Source organism: Alligator mississippiensis, chromosome 2 (genome assembly GCF_030867095.1).
Source record: "Alligator mississippiensis isolate rAllMis1 chromosome 2, rAllMis1, whole genome shotgun sequence".
NCBI classification, from domain to species: Eukaryota; Metazoa; Chordata; order Crocodylia; family Alligatoridae; genus Alligator; species Alligator mississippiensis.
Genome location: NC_081825.1, coordinates 285,795,669 through 285,814,932, shown reverse-complemented (window position 1 = coordinate 285,814,932; position 19,264 = coordinate 285,795,669). Strand labels below are relative to the sequence as shown.

Sequence of the window (19,264 nt, the reverse complement as noted above, 5' to 3'; positions counted from 1 at the left end):
ATAAGAAATCATGCAGTTGATCTAATTAAAGATAGCAACCTAAACAATCCTTGACTCTCATATAATTTCTATACCACAATGGCTACAACACCACTCTTAAATTACTGTATGTTCTGAGTAAGATGATATTTTTCCCAAGGGCCTGGGATAGGGATTACAAAGGTACAGCAGTCTTTTAGAGATGATAAGAGTTTTACTTCACAGTAGCCTTTCTGTACAGGTTACAGTACAGGTTTTAGTCTGACATTCAGTTTGACTACCAGGTAGTAAAATACAGCCTGTGGAGATGACAGGTCTGTCATGTCCATCCTTCATCATAGTATGTACCAAGCCCCCATCTTGTTTTGAACCTAGTGCATGAAAACAACAAGCATCAGCCTTTAGTACATCTTGGTCTGAGTAGCCCATGGATGTAACAGAGCAAAGTTGACATGCCAGACTCTCTTTACACAGTCGCAATGTTTGGAACCAAGTAAAGAGAACTTATACCCCAGTGCCACGTCACACCATGACCTGAGCTCTGTGGCTTACAGAGATTCTGTATCCTAGAAGAGACATCATGCCTGAGGAGGACAACCCCCTAGAAACAAGAGCTTCCAATCTTAATACTGGTAATACCTCATTGGACCCCAACAGGCCATAATCCCAGGAGACAACACTTTCTGTCGTACAACACTTCATCTGACCTTAAGCAGCTGTGATCTTGGCCCCTTAATATGGCAACTCCCACCACTGGGTCCTGACTGACTGTAAGCTCTGGATATGACAGTTCAGGGCTTAGTAACATAGTCCTCACAGACAACAGGTGCTGATGTATTACCTGAGTGACTATGGCCCTGGTAATGACAGCCGCCAGTCTGCAAAGCTCCATCTGGCTCTGTTTGGCTGTAGCTTTTAGAGACAAGCATTTCCTGCATGCAAGATTTTGACACAGAGATCTGAAATCAGCTGGCCTTACTGCTCTGCGATGACAGCTTTTATCATGCAATGATCCATCTAGCCCTGACAGTTCACCTGTTATGAAGTCACACCCTCTCACCAGGCAGGTTTGCATTTAGTCTAGAGTGAATTCATGTCTAGACTTTTCATTCCATCCAGGAAGAGCACGCACCAACTGCTGAAACTTCCTTAGCCTGATGAAGGGTTTTTGAACCCGAAAGCTTGCTTAATAAATATTCTCCAACTATTTGGATTAGTCTAATAAAAGATATCAAATTCACCCAAGGAACCTTGTTTGCCCATGTCCTTAGACCAACATGGCTACAACCTAAACCCGTCTAGACTTGTATGTTTCTGAGGAACTGTGCATCTGGTCCCAAGTAACTGTGGTTCGCTGAGATAACAGCTCCTAGCAGGCCATTTTAACAGAATAGAAACAATGCAGCTCAAGCCAGTGCAGTGTTGATACTCTGACTACATTTCACATCTTCCTTCAGTTTGCATAGCAGCCCTAACTTGCTAAGCTTCATTTGTCTCTAAGCAGCCATGGGCCCTGAAGTCCTGCCAAAACGCAGGGGACCGCAGGGGCAAGCGGCTGCAGTCCCTGCAGAAGACAGCTATAGGGTAGGATGTGGGTGGCCCATCCTACCCTACAGTCAATTCCCAAATGGTGCAAAAGTTTCCTTAGGCCCTCCCCCATGGCTGGGCATGAGCACTCCCAGCAGCATGGGTTGGCTGTGGCCCTTGAAGGCAGCAGCTTCTGAAATGCCAGGATGCTCCTAGGCCTGAGTAACCAGGATCGGGCCCAGAGCAGAGCCTCTCCGGGCACTGGGGTAGCCGTAGCAGTGCACCACGCTGCCTCTACCCTGGGTCACACGCGCGCCCAGTAGGTGAGTGAGACCGAAGGCAGCGCAGAGCTGGGATCACATGTGCATCAGGCATCAGCTCGTGGCCTCCCACACGGGCCAAGGGGGCAGCAAGTACCAATGCCCACAGGTCCATGCGAGGCTGCTGGCCCAGCCGGGCCTGGCCTGGGGCTGACATATGCCTTTGGGATGCTTGGACCTGCAGCGAGGGCTGCTTCTGCCAGGCCACATGGGCACGTGCCTGGCAGGCAGGGTTGCCAACTCTGTTTGCATCTATTGCAGGAGGTTGCTGGAACGCCGCTGTGCCCGCGACACACGACGTGGACGTGCCCACGGGCTCACAGATATCAGTTACCGATTACGGTGCATCAGGAAAGCACGTGCACATTGCTATTCCCTTTTAAAACCCCACTGGACTACTGCACAAATCGGATTCAACATTTTAAGAAAAGCCCTGTCATTTATCTCCCGCCAGTCTCCGGGGGATTAATCTCTTAATTCCTGCAGACTCCAAGGCCATCCTGAAGGGTGGACACAACCCTACTGCCAGCTCCCCTGTGCCACCCTCCGGCTTGAAAACGACTCTGCTTCCTTCCCTCTCCCCAAGCAGGGCGCGAATCTGCGGGAAAGAATCGACAGAGCCCCCGCCTGCCTTTAATGTTCCACACACGAATCTGCAGGTGCCGCTCTCCCGGCTAGTTATCTCGCACTACGGCGAGCGGCTCGGCCCAAACTTCCGCGGCTCAGCGCTTTGGTCGCACGTCTGTGCGTGGGCACGCCGGCGCGGGGGGCGTGGCTGCAATCCCGGCCGGGCCGCTCGGTGCCGGAGGCAGAGGCGGCGGCGGCGGCGGAGGAAGAGGAAGAGGAAGGCGCGGTTGCGGCGGCCCACGGAGCAGCGGGGCCCGCAGATGTGGGCGTGAGGGGGAGCAGGTCCGGGCGCGGGTCTGCGCGGCCGCGCGGCGCCATGTCGGCCAAGGTGCGGCTGAAGCGGCTGGAGCAGCTGGTGCTGGACGGGCCGCAGCGGCACGACGCGGCGCTCAGCGTGGAGGCGCTGCTCGACCTGCTGCTCGGCGTGTGCGGGGAGTGCGGCCGCGACGCGCCGATGCGCCGGGACCGCTACGTCTCCGACTTCCTCGAGTGGGGTGAGCCGGGGGCAGGGGGGCCCTTGGCCTGACCCGACCCGACCTGACCTGACCCCCGGCGGGGCTAATCCGGCGCCTGCTGGCACCCCGCGGGGAGGGCGGCTGTCAGCGGGTCCGTGGAGCAGGCCGGAGGGGCGAGGACGGGGTGCGCGGCCAGGGGGAGGTGGCGGCGGCGGCAGCGCCCAGGGCAAAAGAGGTCTCTCGCCGCAGGGAGCGAGCGGCTTGGAGGAAGCCCGTTTGCAAGGCGGAGGCCCCCGGGCGCTGGGGGAAGCACTGGTGGCTGCTGACTGGCGGGCCCAGCACTAGGGAAGGGCGGCTGACGTGCAGCAGGAGAAGTGGTTGCAGGGGAGTGGGCTGCGTACGGGGGCAGCTGTGTTGTGCCGTACGCTTGAAAGATCCCTCTTTTTATTAAGAAAAAGCCCAGACTTGCTTGGGGAGGAGGGTGTAGTGGGGGTGTCGGCTAGAGCAAATGCAGGTTGTGAATGTTTCGGGCCGGCGCACTCAACACGGGACAGCTGGTTCTGCTTCTTTTCTGAGGGGACCTCCACTCTTTGTTAGACCCTAACAAACTAAGAGGATTCACTTCCTGGAGTCTTCTGTTGACGTCAGTAATGCGATTGCCAACTGAATAATTAACTACTTTATCGCATCTGCCTTGCAGGGCTGCGGCCCTGGATGCATCGATTATGTGTTTTGTGACAGCTCGGTGTGCTCTCTGCACGCTGGTCGCTGTCTGTTTTAAAGCCATTACTTGCGATGCACTGAATTTGTATGAGGAGACAAGTGGCTGGATGTAACGGTAGCTAGACCCCGTTGACATGGTTGTCCTGAAGAGAAGAGAATGGTTTGGGGTTAGACAGGTGTCTGGGGGCTGAGATGCTTTCTTTACAGTTCTTGGTGATAATCTCCATATTGTTATCTGTTGTGTGACTGACAGGCAGATTTATTCAGTTACTCATAAAATTGCTTCTCATAGTTTTTATTTATCAAACTCTTTGAATTAAATATGAAAAGGTTGCAGACATGATCAGATGTATGGCAGGAGTATATTTATTGTTAAGCTAGAGTAGTCCTGTAATGCAGAGTAGCTCTTTAATAAATAATGGAAATGTATGCAAGTTGCCCTCTGGTGATACAGGATAGAGGTGCAAGCTTGTACTCCAAAAGGCTGCATGGAAAAGCTGCAGTACTGTATATGTTGCATAAATATAAACTTCCTTTTGGTGCAGTTAAGGTTAATTGTACACGTTTCACAGCTCCTCCAACAATACATGTCCTGAAATGCCAACTCTGGGACACCTTTCACCTGTGCCATAATACCCTTATTATACATTTTCATTGATATGGTTCTTCAGCACCAGGAACATGTTTATGCCTCCAGCTAATAAAAGAACATGGGCTCAACATCTTAATCTTCCTCATTGTGTAATTTGCAAGTTTAATTACAGCCTCAGCGATGTTAAGAGATTATTCAGGATTGATGTGCAGAACTTGATTGAGCACTGTTAAGTGTGTGTAGGATCAGTATGAAGTTGTAGTTAAAATGTGGGCTACACTGTAAATGGATATTGGTGTTTTCTCATGCTGGTTAGAGGGAGAAGGAACTTCCTATGGACAAAATAGAGTCTGTCATAAATCGGTGAACATATAGTATGTGGACATCAAGATACAGTGAGAGGCAGCTTATAATTTCTTTGTTATTTGGTAGATATCTCAATAGTATGCAGAAAAATTAAAAGTAGTTTAGGTGTGGAATTTTGGGGGCTTTTTTTTGATGAAGTTGAAGCATGGTTTGGTCCTGGAGGTGCATGGCGAGGCCCCATGACTTGTCGAGATGGAGGACATGGTTGAGATGTGAGGGATAGCTGTGGATGTGGACAGGCCAGCAGGTCTGTTTCTGTCTTTCTGAAGCCCAGCTTAGTGCAGTGCTGAAGGCAGTGTCATGTATTATATCTACTCTGCCAGGCCAGCCACTGCCTCGCACAGTTGCTGTATCTGACAGACCTTCAGAGCTTCAAAAAGTGGGAGAGCCCCTGGTGCTGGAACCATAAGGCTTCTCTTCCAGGAACCCTGGCCGGTACTTCCTGACAATCAATGCCACAAGGTTCAGGTGAATCTCACCATTTCCCGGTACAGTAGAGTGTGAGGGGTGGCAATTTTTTGGAACATCTTGTGACTTTAGTCCCACTGAACACACGAGCCAAGAGGCTGCCATCTTAACCCAAGACAGTTGGATTTTGTTTTCCCACAGGAAATGGAGCTCTTGGGCATATTGTGTTCCAGTTGAATCATATTCGCCGTTTGGGGAAGAGGAAAAGTTGCATCAAAATATCTTTTAGCCAAGGGAAAACAAGCTGATCTAGAAGCTAGGAGAAGCATTCAGATCTCTTATTTGTCCACGTATTTCTGTTTATAACTCCCATTATCATTCTCATTACCGTAGAAGATAAGCATGTAATAGCCACACCATTTCCCAAATGAAGTAATTGAGAGAGTGCACAGTGTTCTTACTGGGATGAATGTGGTGTGTACTCTGATCACATACATGTGGAAATGGTCTGCCAAATCTTTGTGCTTGGTGTTACAGTCTAAACATTACTTTAACTGCTGTCCAATAGTCTTCCTCTTGAGCCAGTAATAGAAAACTGAGTCCTGACTGGAGGGCCTCTTGTTTTAACACTGTCCCAAAGTCATCAGTAAGACCCAGGAGTTGTGACTCACAGGGTTCTTCTGTCATCTAGTAAATGAGCATAATTTTTTTTTCTGCCACTGTGTTGAGTTCTCCTCCATATAACAAAGAAAATAAAAATTAACTCCCCAAAGTTACTTTAATAATGTAAGTAATATAGATGTCAGAGATGGAGATCTGAAGGTCTTGTGCTGCTGACCTGTGTGCTAGGAATGCTTGGAAGGAAGAGGCTGCTGTAGTAGGAAGGATCCAGCTGGGTTGCCCCAACTGCTCCCCTCAGTTATCACGAGCTGTCCAACTTCTGAGTGGCCAGGGGCCCCCCACTACCTCTGCTGTGTTGCTGGTGGCCATGCGCTGTGCTGTCTAGAAGCCCCCTGGGCTGCCCTGCCCTGCCCTGTCCTGCTTCCACGGTTCATGGTGAGGGCAGGAAATGAAAACTGGCAGAGAGAGGGTGAGCCTTGAGACCACAGTGGCAATACTGGAGAACAATGGGGAAGCAGTGCCCAAATGGGAGCCTGGGAGCAATGAGTTACCCCTCACATGCCACCAGCTGGACATCCCTGACTTGGCATACAGGTTCAGCAGCCTGTCCTCTTTCTCCTTCCGAAAATATCAAGCCTCAGTAGCTTACTCAGCTACTGGGGATGAAGCAAAGAGAGGGTAACTGGGCTGATACTTTTTGACAAGGACTTGGCCCCAGTAGTCCTGGCACAACAGCTTTTTCCTGAAGCCAGCAAAAATAATTATCTCACATGGTAAAAGTTTATTGCAGTGTCAGAAGTTTGTTTCAAACCTTGCACCTGACATGTGGTGGGAAAAGGTTATAGTTTAGCATCCTTTTTGATTTTTTGCCATGGTTTTTTTAACCCTTCATATTAATAGAATATTTTAGTTGTGAAGTCAAACAGTTGCAAGTTAAGAAATGCACAGGTTACTTAATTTTTTCCTCTTGATACTTCATAATGACACTGATTACAAAATATTTTACTAGCTGGATCTTTCCCAGTGGGCAGGATGGTCATGGCAGGGCATAAGTAAGGCTGCATGGGTGACTGGAAATCTAACATTTCCTTATTTGACTTGTTTGACTTTGCAGCCAATGTCTGTAATGTCCTTCTAACTTAACTTGTTCATAGGTAATATTATTCAAATTTGCATTTTGCCAAGAAAATACTTTATTTGCGTCATTAAAACTTCCACAGTTGGCACCACTTAAGCCTTATCAGTATAAGCAAACTGACTGAATGTCAGTGTAGTCAATGAAGTTCATTGCACTGAATCTCTTTTATCAGCTGAAGCTGAAATAATCCTTTCTTGCAATACAAATACTTCACTTCTGGGGAATGATGGGATAGTTTTACAGCTATGGGGGCCAGGGGAGAGAGAATGATTTAAGTACTTGAATTGCAGAACTTAAATAGCGTCCCTTGTTAGATTCTTCCGCAAGGAGATACTTTGGTTTTTTGGTTTCTATCTTGAAAGTTTAATATGGAGAAATGCTAAGTCTTAATGTAGATTACTGTTAGAGGTTTTTTTACCTCCTCCAGACACCCTAAACCTGTCTGTTTAGATTTTGTATATATGGTTTGTTGGTATAATTTGAGGCAACTTGAACAAACAGTTCTGACGATGGATGTATTAATTAAACAAAGTATGATTCAAGTTCTGAAAAGCCTAATGCTTGTTTTAATGATACATTTGGAATTAATACACCTTCAAATCTTGTGAATAGACTTAGAGTAATTGTGTTGATTTTTGTTGTCGTTGGATTTGTGTACCTCAGAGCAGTAGTGTGTGACCCCCTCAAGGAAAATTTATTTTGAAAAAAACCAGACGAGCTTTTTACAGTTTTTCTAATAAACGTTTGTCTAGGGCAGCGTAAAGGTGAAAGTTCATGACAATCTTTGTTTAGGCTTGAGGCAGGTTTAAATATCTTCCCCCCAACTACGTGTGGAAACTTGTATCATAATGTAGGTGTTTGTTTAGCTGTTTAACTAAACAGCTGTTTAGCTGTTTATTCCACAATCTCCACTGCGGTAACTAAACACCTAAATATTTTCCTTGAAAATAATTACATCAGTGTCTTGGGTGATCTGAAGATTAATATCTTCAAAGTGGCATTGTAACAGTCTTCTGCTACTTGAAAGTTAGCTGCAGTATTTACAGTCCAGGAATTTTTGCATTGCATATGGATAATCTTAATTTGTCAAGCTTGCATTTTTACAAAGACGGTGTTAGGCATTATCATTTTGGAAGGTATATTTTTAAGTAGGAAACAGTGTGCATCTGTTTTAGGCATGTCCTTAACTTTAATTGTGAGCAGTCTCAGAAATCAATGGATACTTTTAGGGTATAGCACAGGGGTAGTCAAGTATTTGGGCTGGAAAGTCACTTGGGGAGTTCTGATGAGATCTTGCTGGCTGAGTGAGTACCGCCTCCCTCTTGCCTTGCAGCCCACAACAGCTCACCAAAACTCGCTAAGTGGTAGATTTCTAGTAGGGGTGCACCGATAAAGATTTCTTGGGTGATACCGATAGCTGATTATTAACCAGCCATATTGACTGGTACCAATCTGATAGCCGATTTACAGGAATGCAGCACAGCAGCTGGTAGAGTAGCACCCTGCAGGAAAGTCTCTGGAGGGGAAGGGGCCTGGGGGAGGCAAGGGGGGTAATTGGGGCAGATTGCAGCCTCGACAGGGAGGGAGTGGGGCAGGGGCAGGCATTGCCCAGCCAAGGTGGTGAATGGGACACCAGGCCTGGAAGCGGGACAGAGCCGTGGGCGGCTCATCGTGGTGGGGGGGCAGGGTCCTGGGCTCAGACCGGGTGGGAGCCAATAGCCAATAATGTTAATTTTCCTTTTATCGGTACCGAGCTGATATGCGACTGATATATCGGTGCACCTCTAATTACTAGACTGATCTGGATGGAGTAGGTGGGGTCTCCGTGGAGATTGGCCTAGGGGGCAGATGGGATGGGGGCAGGGGAGCTAGGATTGTGAGGTGGTGACAGCGCGAGGCCGGGACCTGGGGCAGAGCTGTGATCTGCTCCCAGCACGGCCCCATGCTGTCACTGCCCTGAGATCCTGGCCCATCCCTGCCTGCCCATCCCGCCCCCGGACACAACTCCTCGCCTGCCCATGGCCCAGCCCATCCCATCCTCCTCTCAACCCAGCACACCCTGTTGCAAGGGCCAGGCTCCATGGACACCTCACCTGCTCCATTTGACACCCCCAGTGCTGGGTGCATGTTGGATGGGCCAAGGTGCCCAGGCAGCAGCAGCTAGAGGGAACCAAAACTGCCGGGAAGCTTAGTCCGGCTGCCCTGCTCTATGCCTGGGGGTGGTGGGACCAGCTGCACATACCATAGCCTGGGCTGCCTCCCACACCTGGGCCTGATGGGGCTGAGTGACCCATCGTGGGCCAGATAAAATCCCTTGGCTGGGCAGATCCAGCCCACAAGCTGTATTTTGCCCACCCCTGGTATAGTATGTGCATGAGTCTTTTTAGATATGTTAGAGATCTAAATGGCCATCATTCTAGTTATTGGGGGCTTAATGCTGAAACAGTATTTAATCAAGACCTGCACTGTCAAATACATCTAGTATTTCTGCATGCCAAACTGGAGACATGTATTAAGGACTCTGATTTTTCTTGGGAAAATTTTGAGTACTCAGTCTCTGGATACAGACCCTCTAAAAATATGTGCTATTGAAAATGACGGGCCAGATTTTTACATGATTTAAGGGCACAGTTACCTTGGATATGGGCACATTTTTACTACATATACAAACAGCTAAGTAGACAAAGATTAGAAATGAACATTTAGAATGAATGCTTTATTCCCAATTCTTCCTTTCCACGGTTTATCCCTCTGAATGATGGTTAAATGTGAGCAGTAGCATTGTTAAGACAGATCTGCACATGCTGTTTTACTAGCAGTCTGATTTTTTTTATTTTTTTTTTTAAACTGATTTAGCCCAGTAGCGTAGAATCCTATGTGGATACTTAACTCAATTTAAACCATGGTTATGTTGGTTTAGCTGGCATCATTATTAAATTTATCAGTGGAGGCTAAGGTAGTGCAAGCTAGTTTTAAACAAATAAAAACTCCCATGTGCACATTTGTATCATTTTAATTAAATCACTTCAAAACTCAAGCCGAGTCTACAGACAGTGCAGCTTTCTCAGTCAGGAGCGTGAAGAGGTATGAAACCCAACCAACAAAAGTCCCTAAACCATAGGAGCGGTTGTACTGGCAACATGACATTACATTGGCATCTTGTATATCTTTTTCAGTTTTGGTGAGTGGTTATTACCAGTATTTTGCTTGTTCTAAGTGTAGCTTTGCGGGTATAACTGTATATAGACCAGTAGCTATTTCTGTACTGGTACAGCTTTCTTCAGCTAAGGCTGTACTTCCTTTATCAGGTACAAAATCTGTTTATGAAGTCTAAATAAAAGGTTGCTTATATATACATATCATATTTGCTTGAATGTAAGATGACTCCCCAGTAATTAGCTTCTATATATGGAAAATTTATTAACTTATAATTTTCCAGAGTAGAATCCTAACTATTGGAGGTTTGTCTTGAATTTGTCCCCTTCCCACTGCTACCGCAGGGAAAATAAATCTGAGGGGTCAGGTAACCCCCCTTGCCCTCAGTTCCCTACAACTTCTTCCCCCTGCAGTCCATATTTTCTTACTGTCAGATCTTGGTCTCTCTGAGCGCATGGAAGTGCAGGGTCAATTTGAAAGCACTGACCTTGAAATAAACATACTTGTATATTTGCGTATGTAGGTACCCATAGATTTCGTTCACTCAGAATTGATGCGTTTAACCTTATATAAAAAGCAACTATGCATGACATTAGTTCAAAGCCAAAAGGCTAGTGATTTTACCAAATAGTTCACTGGGCTGCACCGCAGCAGAGTCAACAGCATTTCAAACCATGGTGAGCAGCTCAGCACTGCTCAATATGGGTGTGTATTCCAGATTACCTTCGCACCCCAACCCCAGAGGATTCTTATGCTAATTTACCCCCTCTCATGACTAGAACTGGATGTTATTGTCACGGATCTTGGGATTCTCCAAAAAGTTATATGCAGATGAGGCGCAGGACAGCCTGGTCCAGCTCCATCTCATGCAGGCTGGGACCACGCTAATCATACACATCAGACTGAGAGAGGGGATGACCGGTATTCTGGTGAACCCTGGGGCCCCGTTTGGAGATGTTTGCCAGACATTTAAGGCTGGTGAAAAAACAGAAATAAGTGGAAATGGGAAAGAAAGGCAGAGCTCAGCTGTGGGAGTGAAGAGGAAGTTGAAATGTATGCAGTATAGTACCTTACCATCACTGGAAAAAGTTGGCATGGAGCAGGGCTGCACTTATTGGGCGCTAATGTATGTCTTATTCGGATGGTTGCACTAGCCTATCATTGTGGTAGGTTCCTATCAGCTTGGATGCCCAGTCTGGGCCATGTACTTTATAGTCATGCTCAGTGTTGGCTGTGTTTAATCAGCTTCATAGTTGCTTTCCATTACTGTGCATCTGCTTTGGCAGCAGTTTAATGATAGATAATGTATTTTGTGAGGTTTCCCTGTATGCAAATATAAAATGAAGGACTTCCTCTCTGCCCCTCATGCTGATTGGGGTGGGAAAATCTTGTCTTGTATTTGAGTAAATACAGTAAGTAGCCATTGATGTGTATCTGACGTAAACTGGGTACTGGGAAGGTGTTTAACTTCTGTTTGTGTGGAAATATCCTATCCCCAAGCTACACACCTTGTAAATTAAAGGAATTCAGTACATTTCACAGCTGTTATGACAGTGTCACTCACATTTTAATAACATTTGAAGATCTGGTGGGGAATGTAGTAATGGATGGCAACTTGGGCAACAGGGATCACAAGGTGATTGAGTTCAGGATCCTGAGGAAAGGAAGGGTGGAGAACAGCAAAGTAAGGACCTTGGACTTCAAAAAAGCAAACTTTGACTGATTCAGGGAACTCCATGTGCAGGATCTCCTGGGAAGCCAGTCTGAGGGGGAGAGGAGTCCAGGAGTCCTGACTGTCCTTTAAAGAAGCCTTACTGAGAGTGCAGGAACAAACCTCCCCCATGGGCAGAAGACCAGCTTGACTTAGCAGGGAACTCTTCAGTAAACTAAATCACAAAAAGGAAGCTTATAAGAAGTGGAAACTTGGACAAATAACTAGGGAAGAATATAAGAGCATTGCTCAGGCATGCAGGGATGAAGTCAAGAAGGCCAAAGCACAATTGGAGTTGCAGCTAGCAAGGGATGTGAAGAGTAACAAGAAGGGTTTCTATAAGTATGTCTCTAGCAAAAGGAGGATCAGGGAAAGTGGGGGTCCCTTACTGAATGGGGGAGGCAACCTTGTGACAGGATGCAGAGAAGGCTCGAGTGCTCAATGCCTATTTGGCCTCAGTCTTCACAGGCAAGGTCAGCTCCCAGACTACTGCACTGGACAGCACAGTTTGGGGAGGAGGTGAACAGCCAGCAGTAGTGAAAGAACAAGTTAGGGATTACTTAGAAAAGCTGGACATGTGCGAGTCTAGGGGGCTGGAGGGGATGCACCCGAGTGATGTGATTGCAGAGCCACTGGCCGTCATCTCTGAAAACTCATGGCAGTCAGGAGAGGTCCCAGATGATTGGAAAAGGGGAAACATAGTGCCCATATTTAAACAAGGGAAGGAGGAGGATCCAGGGAGCTATAGACCTCAGTCCCTGGAAAAATCATGGAACAGATTCTCAAGGAATCCATTTCTAAGCACCTAGAGGAGAAAAAGGTGATCAGGAACAGTTAGCATGGATTCACCAAGGGTAAGTCATGCCTGACCAACTTGATTGCCTTCTGTGATGAGATGACTGACTGGGCAGCATCTCTGCAGAGAAGGACCTGGGGGTTACAGTGGACAATAAGCTGAATATGAGCCAGCAGTGTGCCCTTGTTGCCAAGAAGACTAATGGCATACTGGGCTACATTGATAGGTGTGTTGCTAGCATATCAGGGGAAGAGATTATTTCACTCTATTCAGCATTGGTGAGGCCACATATGGAGTACTGTGTTCAGTTTTGGGCCTCCTGCTACAGAAAGGGTGTGGACATGTTGGAGAGAGTCCAGTGGAGGGCACCAAAATGGTTTGGGGGCTGAAGGTCATGAGTTATGAGGAAAGATGGGGGGAATTGGGCTTATTTAGTCTAGAGAAGAGGAGACTTCAACTACTGAAGTGGGATTTGGCTGGGATCTAGTTGAGGATAGTCCTACCTTGAGCAGGGGGTTGGACTAGATGACCTCCTGAGATCCCTTCCAACCCAAACTTTCTATGATTCTGTGATATGTCATATCCCATCTTTGTGTCTCTCTAACTTCACTGCATATTTTTTTCCCTATAAGTGTGTTCTGTCTCTTTCCTGCATTGTCTTTCAGATCAGTTCCCTATATTCCAGTCTTGTCTTTCTTCTGTTGTGATGTCTCCTTTTTTCTCTGATGCTTATTCGTAGCATCTTTTATTTGTATTAGTCCTGGTCTGCATATTTTGTGTGGCTAGAATTATTTCAGTTAGGAGTTTGACCTCTGTCTACTACTGATGGCTTCATTCCCAAGAATGCAGTTTTATTAGTGTAAAGGTACTTTCCTATCAAGATACCTTACTTCCCTTCCTGTATAGTAATAAGCTATACCCACATATTCAACTGTGTATATATCTGTGTATACACTGAGCTGTTGTCACTTAAAATCATAGAGAAGTAGGGCTGGAGGTGATTTTTATAGTTTCATAGATTCATAGATGTTTGGGTCGGAAGGGACCCTAGCAGATCATCAAGTCCAACCCCCCTGCCCTGGGCAGGAAAGAGCACTGGGGTCAGATGACCCCAGCCAGGTGCATGTCTACTTCATCTAGTCCAAACCCCTGTCTGAGGCAGGATCGTCCCTATCCAAACCATCATATACAAATCCATTATCTAATCTCCAAGTAAAACTATGCATTAACCCTGACAACACAAGACTTAACACCCTAACCTGCCACAGGTAAAGCAGGAGGATCATGGCGGCCAGTGTCTTGCTGTTGTAAAGGTTATTTATACACATCCAAGAGATCCTAGGAAGAAGGCCACATCCCCTCCATTAGAGACAGAGGCAAAAACCCCCACAGTCTGTACCAATCTAACCATGGGATAAGATTCCTTCCTGGCCCCAGTTATTACAATTTGTCTGACCTGAGCAAAGGGGCAAGGCCATGTAGTCAGGAGCCTCTGGGTTTAAGTTCCAGCAGAAGCGCTGGCACACCCTAGTCAAAATTCCCAGCCTTGCTGCCAGCCAACACTCAACACCTCTGTGGAAGGCTTTAAGCAAAAAAGCAACAACCACCCAGACACACACAACAGCAGGGACGGTGGCAGAGGGATGGAGGGAATGGTGGAATTCTCTCCCAGTGCCATGCGGCAACCAGCTAATTAGTTGCACCAGTATAAAATTGTATAGTTGTTATGCATTTATAACTAGTTAGGGTAGTGCTTCAGGGCTGGAATTAAAATCATGACCATGTAATGCCAGGAGCTCACCAAACGAGGGGTTAGAGAATCATCTATGCCCTAAGGAGTTTTTAACCTAATTAAAGACAAAACACAGTATGTATCTGTAACATCAGGGGAAAGACGGGAGTGATGCTGGTAATGAGATCATGTAGTTACATAGATGAACAATGTTTACAAGGTAGGGGTTCTGAATTACTTAAATTATATATGGTACTTGTGGCTCATCCTCTGTTTCCTTCCCTTATGCACTTTCTTGAGCCGCACCCACCTCATCCATTAGCGTTGGTAGTTGTACTGCTGAACGCCTAATGTACAGAAGCCTGCTTGAGAAAATGTTTCATGAAGAATAGTGGCACTGCCAAGTGGAAAACCAATCCACTAGCCTCATCCAGTAAAAAAGGATGAGCAGGTTTAGGAATTGTACTATCCAGCCTGTCTCTGGAAGGTGTTATTTTGATGATCTCTTCCCGCTATAACGGCTTCTTTGGCCTCATGTTCCTCTCTTTCTCTAATGTTTTGTCAGCTGAGGGTAGATATGGGGAACATTTGTGCTTGGCTCCTTCCTTAGCCTCCCCCTGCTGTTTTAGCAGCACAGAGCACTGCTTTTCCTGCCTCCCTTTTTTTTTTTTTTTTAATTAATTCTCCCCATTGAAAAGCTCCAGTGGTTGTCTCTGCTTCGCACATAATTTCCTAAGCAGTAACAGAAAAAAACTGATCTGATTCTTGTTGCCCATGTGATTCTGAATAGCACCAAGGAAAGCTGGGGGTTTAGCCATGCTTTAGTTTGCTGTAGCTTGGGGAAAAGCAGGACGTAGCAGCAAAGACGTGAGCTACATGCAGTCCTACAGGAGGTGCCACTGGATAAGTTTGTACTTTGGAAGTGCAACTTTGACATTATTAGTGATGTAAATGTTGGTTTATTTCTGTTTATTTTGAAAGAGCTTAGATTCAGAGACTGATACTTGTTTCAGGAGAGAAGAATGATCCTGGCTGTGGTCTGGGGATATTTTTTCAGACACTGTGCATAAGGACCATGTTATACCTCTTGCATAAACCTGTCATTGTTTTTCCTAGAGGATGGTAATATAGTGTCTTGTAGTTACTTATGCAAAGTCTGTAGCCTACTCTGGAAATCTAAATTAAATGAAATATTTGCCTCCCCTTAAAGAGAGTTTCATTCCATCTAATCTGGCCTGTTTGAAAAACATTTCATAGATTTCATAGACATTAGGGCTGGAAGGGACCTCGGAAGATCATCGAGTCCAGCCCCCTGCCCAAAGGGCAGGAAGTCAGCTGGGGTCATAGGATCCCAGCAAGATAAGCATCCAGTTTGCTCTTGAAGGTGTTCAATGTAGGCGCTTGAACCACCTCCGGTGGCAGGCTGTTCCAGACCTTGGGGCCTCGGACAGTAAAGAAATTCTTCCTTATATCCAGCCTGAAACGGTCTTGTCATAGTTTATGACCATTCGACCTAGTCGTCATCCCTTGGGGCACTCTGGTGAACAAACGTTCCCCCAGATACTGGTGGTCACCCCTGATAAACTTATAGGTGGCCATCAGATCACCCCTGAGCCTGTGCTTTTCCAGGCTAAAGACCCCCAGGGCTCTCAGCCTCTCGTTGTAGGGTCTGCATCCCTGACCTCTGATCATGCGCGTGGCTCTTCTCTGGACTCTCTTAAGCTTCTCCACATCCTCTTTGAATTGTGGAGCCCAAAACTGGATGCAGTACTCCAGCTGTGGCCTCACTAAGTGCAGCCTAGTAGCCTGCAGACTTGATGATATGATGTTTGATTGTTCTTCTGTGCTGGAGCATCAGACGTATTTGAGAAAAGTGTATGAATGAAGCATTGTGGGACGGTTTTGTGTGGGCATGGCTGAAGTGAGATGGAATTGGAGGTTCCTTGATGTAGAAGAGTTGCCCAGAGCTCCAGAGTGAAGACTGAGTTCCATTTTGCACACGAAGCAGGGATTCATCCTCTCTGCCTTTAAAGTCTGGCAAAATGTATGCTTTTATTCATACATTTATTGAATCTTTGAGTGTTTTTCTGAGAATTGGCAAGTAAATCTGTTAACCAGTCATGCCACAAGAGAGGAACTTATTAAAACTAACAATGTCTTTAAAACTAACTTGAGCTTTTCCAGTAATTTTAATGTAACTCTTGCATGGTATCATGATAGGGTAGAGTTAATTTTGTTTGGATGCATTTATTCCATTCATGTGTCTGGATTTTTATTGACTCCAACTTGAACTCTGTTTACCAGGTGTAAAATGTGTTCCTTTGTGATAAGTACAATATTCCTAAAACTTACCCTGAGGGCGGTGATTCTTATCCTCATCTTGTTTGTGTGGTTTGATTTATTTGGCCAGGAAACGCATAGTAATCGAGTGGTGCATATGTTAATTTACTGAGCATGGTACACCGTAGCTTGTAACCCGGAAAGAAACATTGTGGTCTAGCTTTATCTCCAGACTTGACTTCTACTTAAAATGGAGCCTAAAATTAAGATTGGATTTTTTTTTTACCATAAAAATTTTAAATGTCCAGTGAGAGACACTTTACTGCATCCCTGGATAAGTTGTTCTGGCATTAGTTACTCCCTTCTGAAAAAGGAAGTGGGTCATAATATGATTAAAGCAGCGTGCATGTGCAGTATCCTAACTCTGCCTCCACTTAAATTCATGAGCATGTTCTGTTTATGGCCCTGTACTTTCATACTTTCAGACAGCTTTTAAGAACTTTCTTGTAAACTTTTTCTTAAATTTAATGTTTTAACTGCTTTAATTCCAGATCTTTTTTCCATGTGTAGGAAGCAGTGATTATATAAAAGTTTCTTGAGTATGTGTTTCTGAAGCTATAAAATCAGTTTTCTTCATGGCAAACTGGTGCCTGAGCTGGCTTAGCTAGGTTTCATCTTTTTTTGAGTGTGGCTCTCTTCATTGCCTAGTCTGTAGTCTAGATAATTAAAACACTTTAATAATTCATTACATAATTGCATATTATGCAAAGAGACTTGCTCAACAGAGACTCAGCATGATTCATTTGTGGAAAATACAGGTTTACAGTTTTCTTTGCTTCTATGCATACCGGATAGATCCTATAAAGTCCTTAACTGCCTAAAGCAGGGGTGCTCAACCTCTGGTCCACAGGTTAAATGCAGCTCACAGAGCCATAGCATCTGGACCATGGGGCTCCCTCCCGGGTCTGGAAATTTGGCAGCAGGGGAGTGTTGACCATGGTGCCGCCCCCCGGCTGGGCCATGCCTTTTTTCCTCTCCACTGAGCTGGGCCAAGTTTCTTTCCCCTGCGGGGCTGTGTTGGGGCTGGTCTGCCCTCTTGCTCTCCCCTCTTCCTCCAACAGACACCAGTAACATCTGCCTTGAGAAGTGTGGGCCAGGCACTTCAACTCCAGGATCAGGCCCTCATCAGATTCAGCTGCCATCTCTGGCTGAACCAAACTGCCTGGCCTTGCTTCTCAAGCAGGGGGGCCAGCTATCAGCACCTACTTAACAGAGAGCCCAGCTGGCTCTCAGCTGACTCAGCAGGTGCTGCTAGCTGACCACCTAACTCAAGAAAGAGGGTAGGCAGCTTGGCTCAAACAGGGTTAGCTGAGAGCCCAATCCTGCTGGAGCTGAACTGCCTGGCCCTTCACAAACTGGGTAGGTACAAAGTCCTGCCGCTAGGTAGATAATAAAGATTTTCTGGATAAGTGCATATCCTGGGGAAGTGTGTGGGGCCTTTCAGTCCTGAGGCTACACATTTTTGGTGCTGTACCCTGTAACAGTATGGGTTGTTTGTGTTACCTCTGGAACATGTTTTTAAAAAGGTATCTTATTACAAATGTTATAATCTAGTAGACAAAATTCTGTAATTTTGCTATTAAACTTGCCCCTACCTTGTTAAGTAGAGGACCTACATAAATCAAAATATTGCCAAATGTTAGGGCCTTCTAGAAATCATTATTCACAGTAAAGAAACGGTTAAATCTAGGACACTGCTTCTCATATTTCTAAAAAGTAAGTAAAGCTGGACAGTAAGTTATAAAAGTAAGAACTTGACAACAGTGTTACCTACAAGAGCATTTGTGTATTTTAAACACTTTTTGAAAGTGTATCGTTATTTACAACTACTGAAGGCTATTTTGTCAGTTATGGTACAGAGCAGTGAAGAGGAGTATGCTCTGTGCTCCTGAAATCGGCCATTGCAAAGTTTTTTGAAACCATCTCTTTTTTCTTCTGATGGAGCATCTAAAAATTTCCGGAAGTGAGAAAATAAGGAAACAGATTACAAAAAAAAAGTTTTAGTATTTGCATTCCAGACAGATGCTATGTAGGTACAAGAATACAGACATCAAGTGAGCAAGCCATTCAGATGCTGGCTTTCTCCCTCCTGCCCCCCCCCCCCCTTCCCTCTGATTTCTTGTGGCAGTGAATTTGTCTTTTGGTAAATGTTCATTCCTATGAAAGCTATACATTTCTTCTCTTGTGGGCTGGTAAGCAGTGAATCTTGCATACTACTTGGGTTCTGTCATTTGAATTACCTTCTTGTAACACTTGACAAATTCCTGGTTTATCTAGCTGGAGCCTTCTGCTCTGTCATCAGTATTACAGTGCAAATAAGTTATTGTAAGTCAGCTACTCCTGGGAGATTACCTGCAGTGCCCAGATACAGAAGTGTGCCAATTGTTGTGTTAGACTCACAATTTTCAGGGATAGTTTCCTATTTAGTCACTTGCCATTTAGAAAGCAGTGATGTCCCTCAGTGCAGTTCCTGGTCTAAGGGTCCTGAATTTATGCAGTGCACTCTGAGGATCCTGATGAAGCAAGAACCCTCCCTAGATTCACGATAAAATAGATGTGTTCTCTTTAGATTCATAGAGGGTCAGAGCACAGTCCTTTAAAAATGATTGATGGCCTTGCTGAGCTGAAAAATTCTGCTCTGAAAAACTGGTTTCATGTACTATGTAGGTGTGAAAGATTCTTATCACATGCCACTGTGGTCTTGGATGGTTAAATCCTTAGCATTACTAGAATCTTGTCTGATGTGTAAAGGTGGTAAAAAGTTCCCATGTCA

At 45.7% G+C, this 19,264-nt stretch overlaps 1 protein-coding gene across 4 annotated transcripts in view; it reads left to right on the top strand.

Annotated features, from left to right (window-relative positions):
• Positions 1-2,641: 2,641 nt before the first annotated feature.
• Positions 2,642-19,264, top strand: part of CDC42BPB (CDC42 binding protein kinase beta) — a 127,971-nt gene continuing 111,348 nt past the window's right edge. For 2 of the 4 annotated variants that reach the window (XM_059723250.1, XM_006276254.4), the window contains exon 1: positions 2,642-2,947. In XM_059723250.1, the coding sequence (XP_059579233.1) occupies positions 2,770-2,947 (178 nt within the window). In that variant the 5' untranslated portion in view covers positions 2,642-2,769. The remainder of the gene's footprint in view (positions 2,948-19,264) is intronic. The other 2 variants (XM_014596424.3, XM_014596423.3) reach the window with 1 other exon arrangement.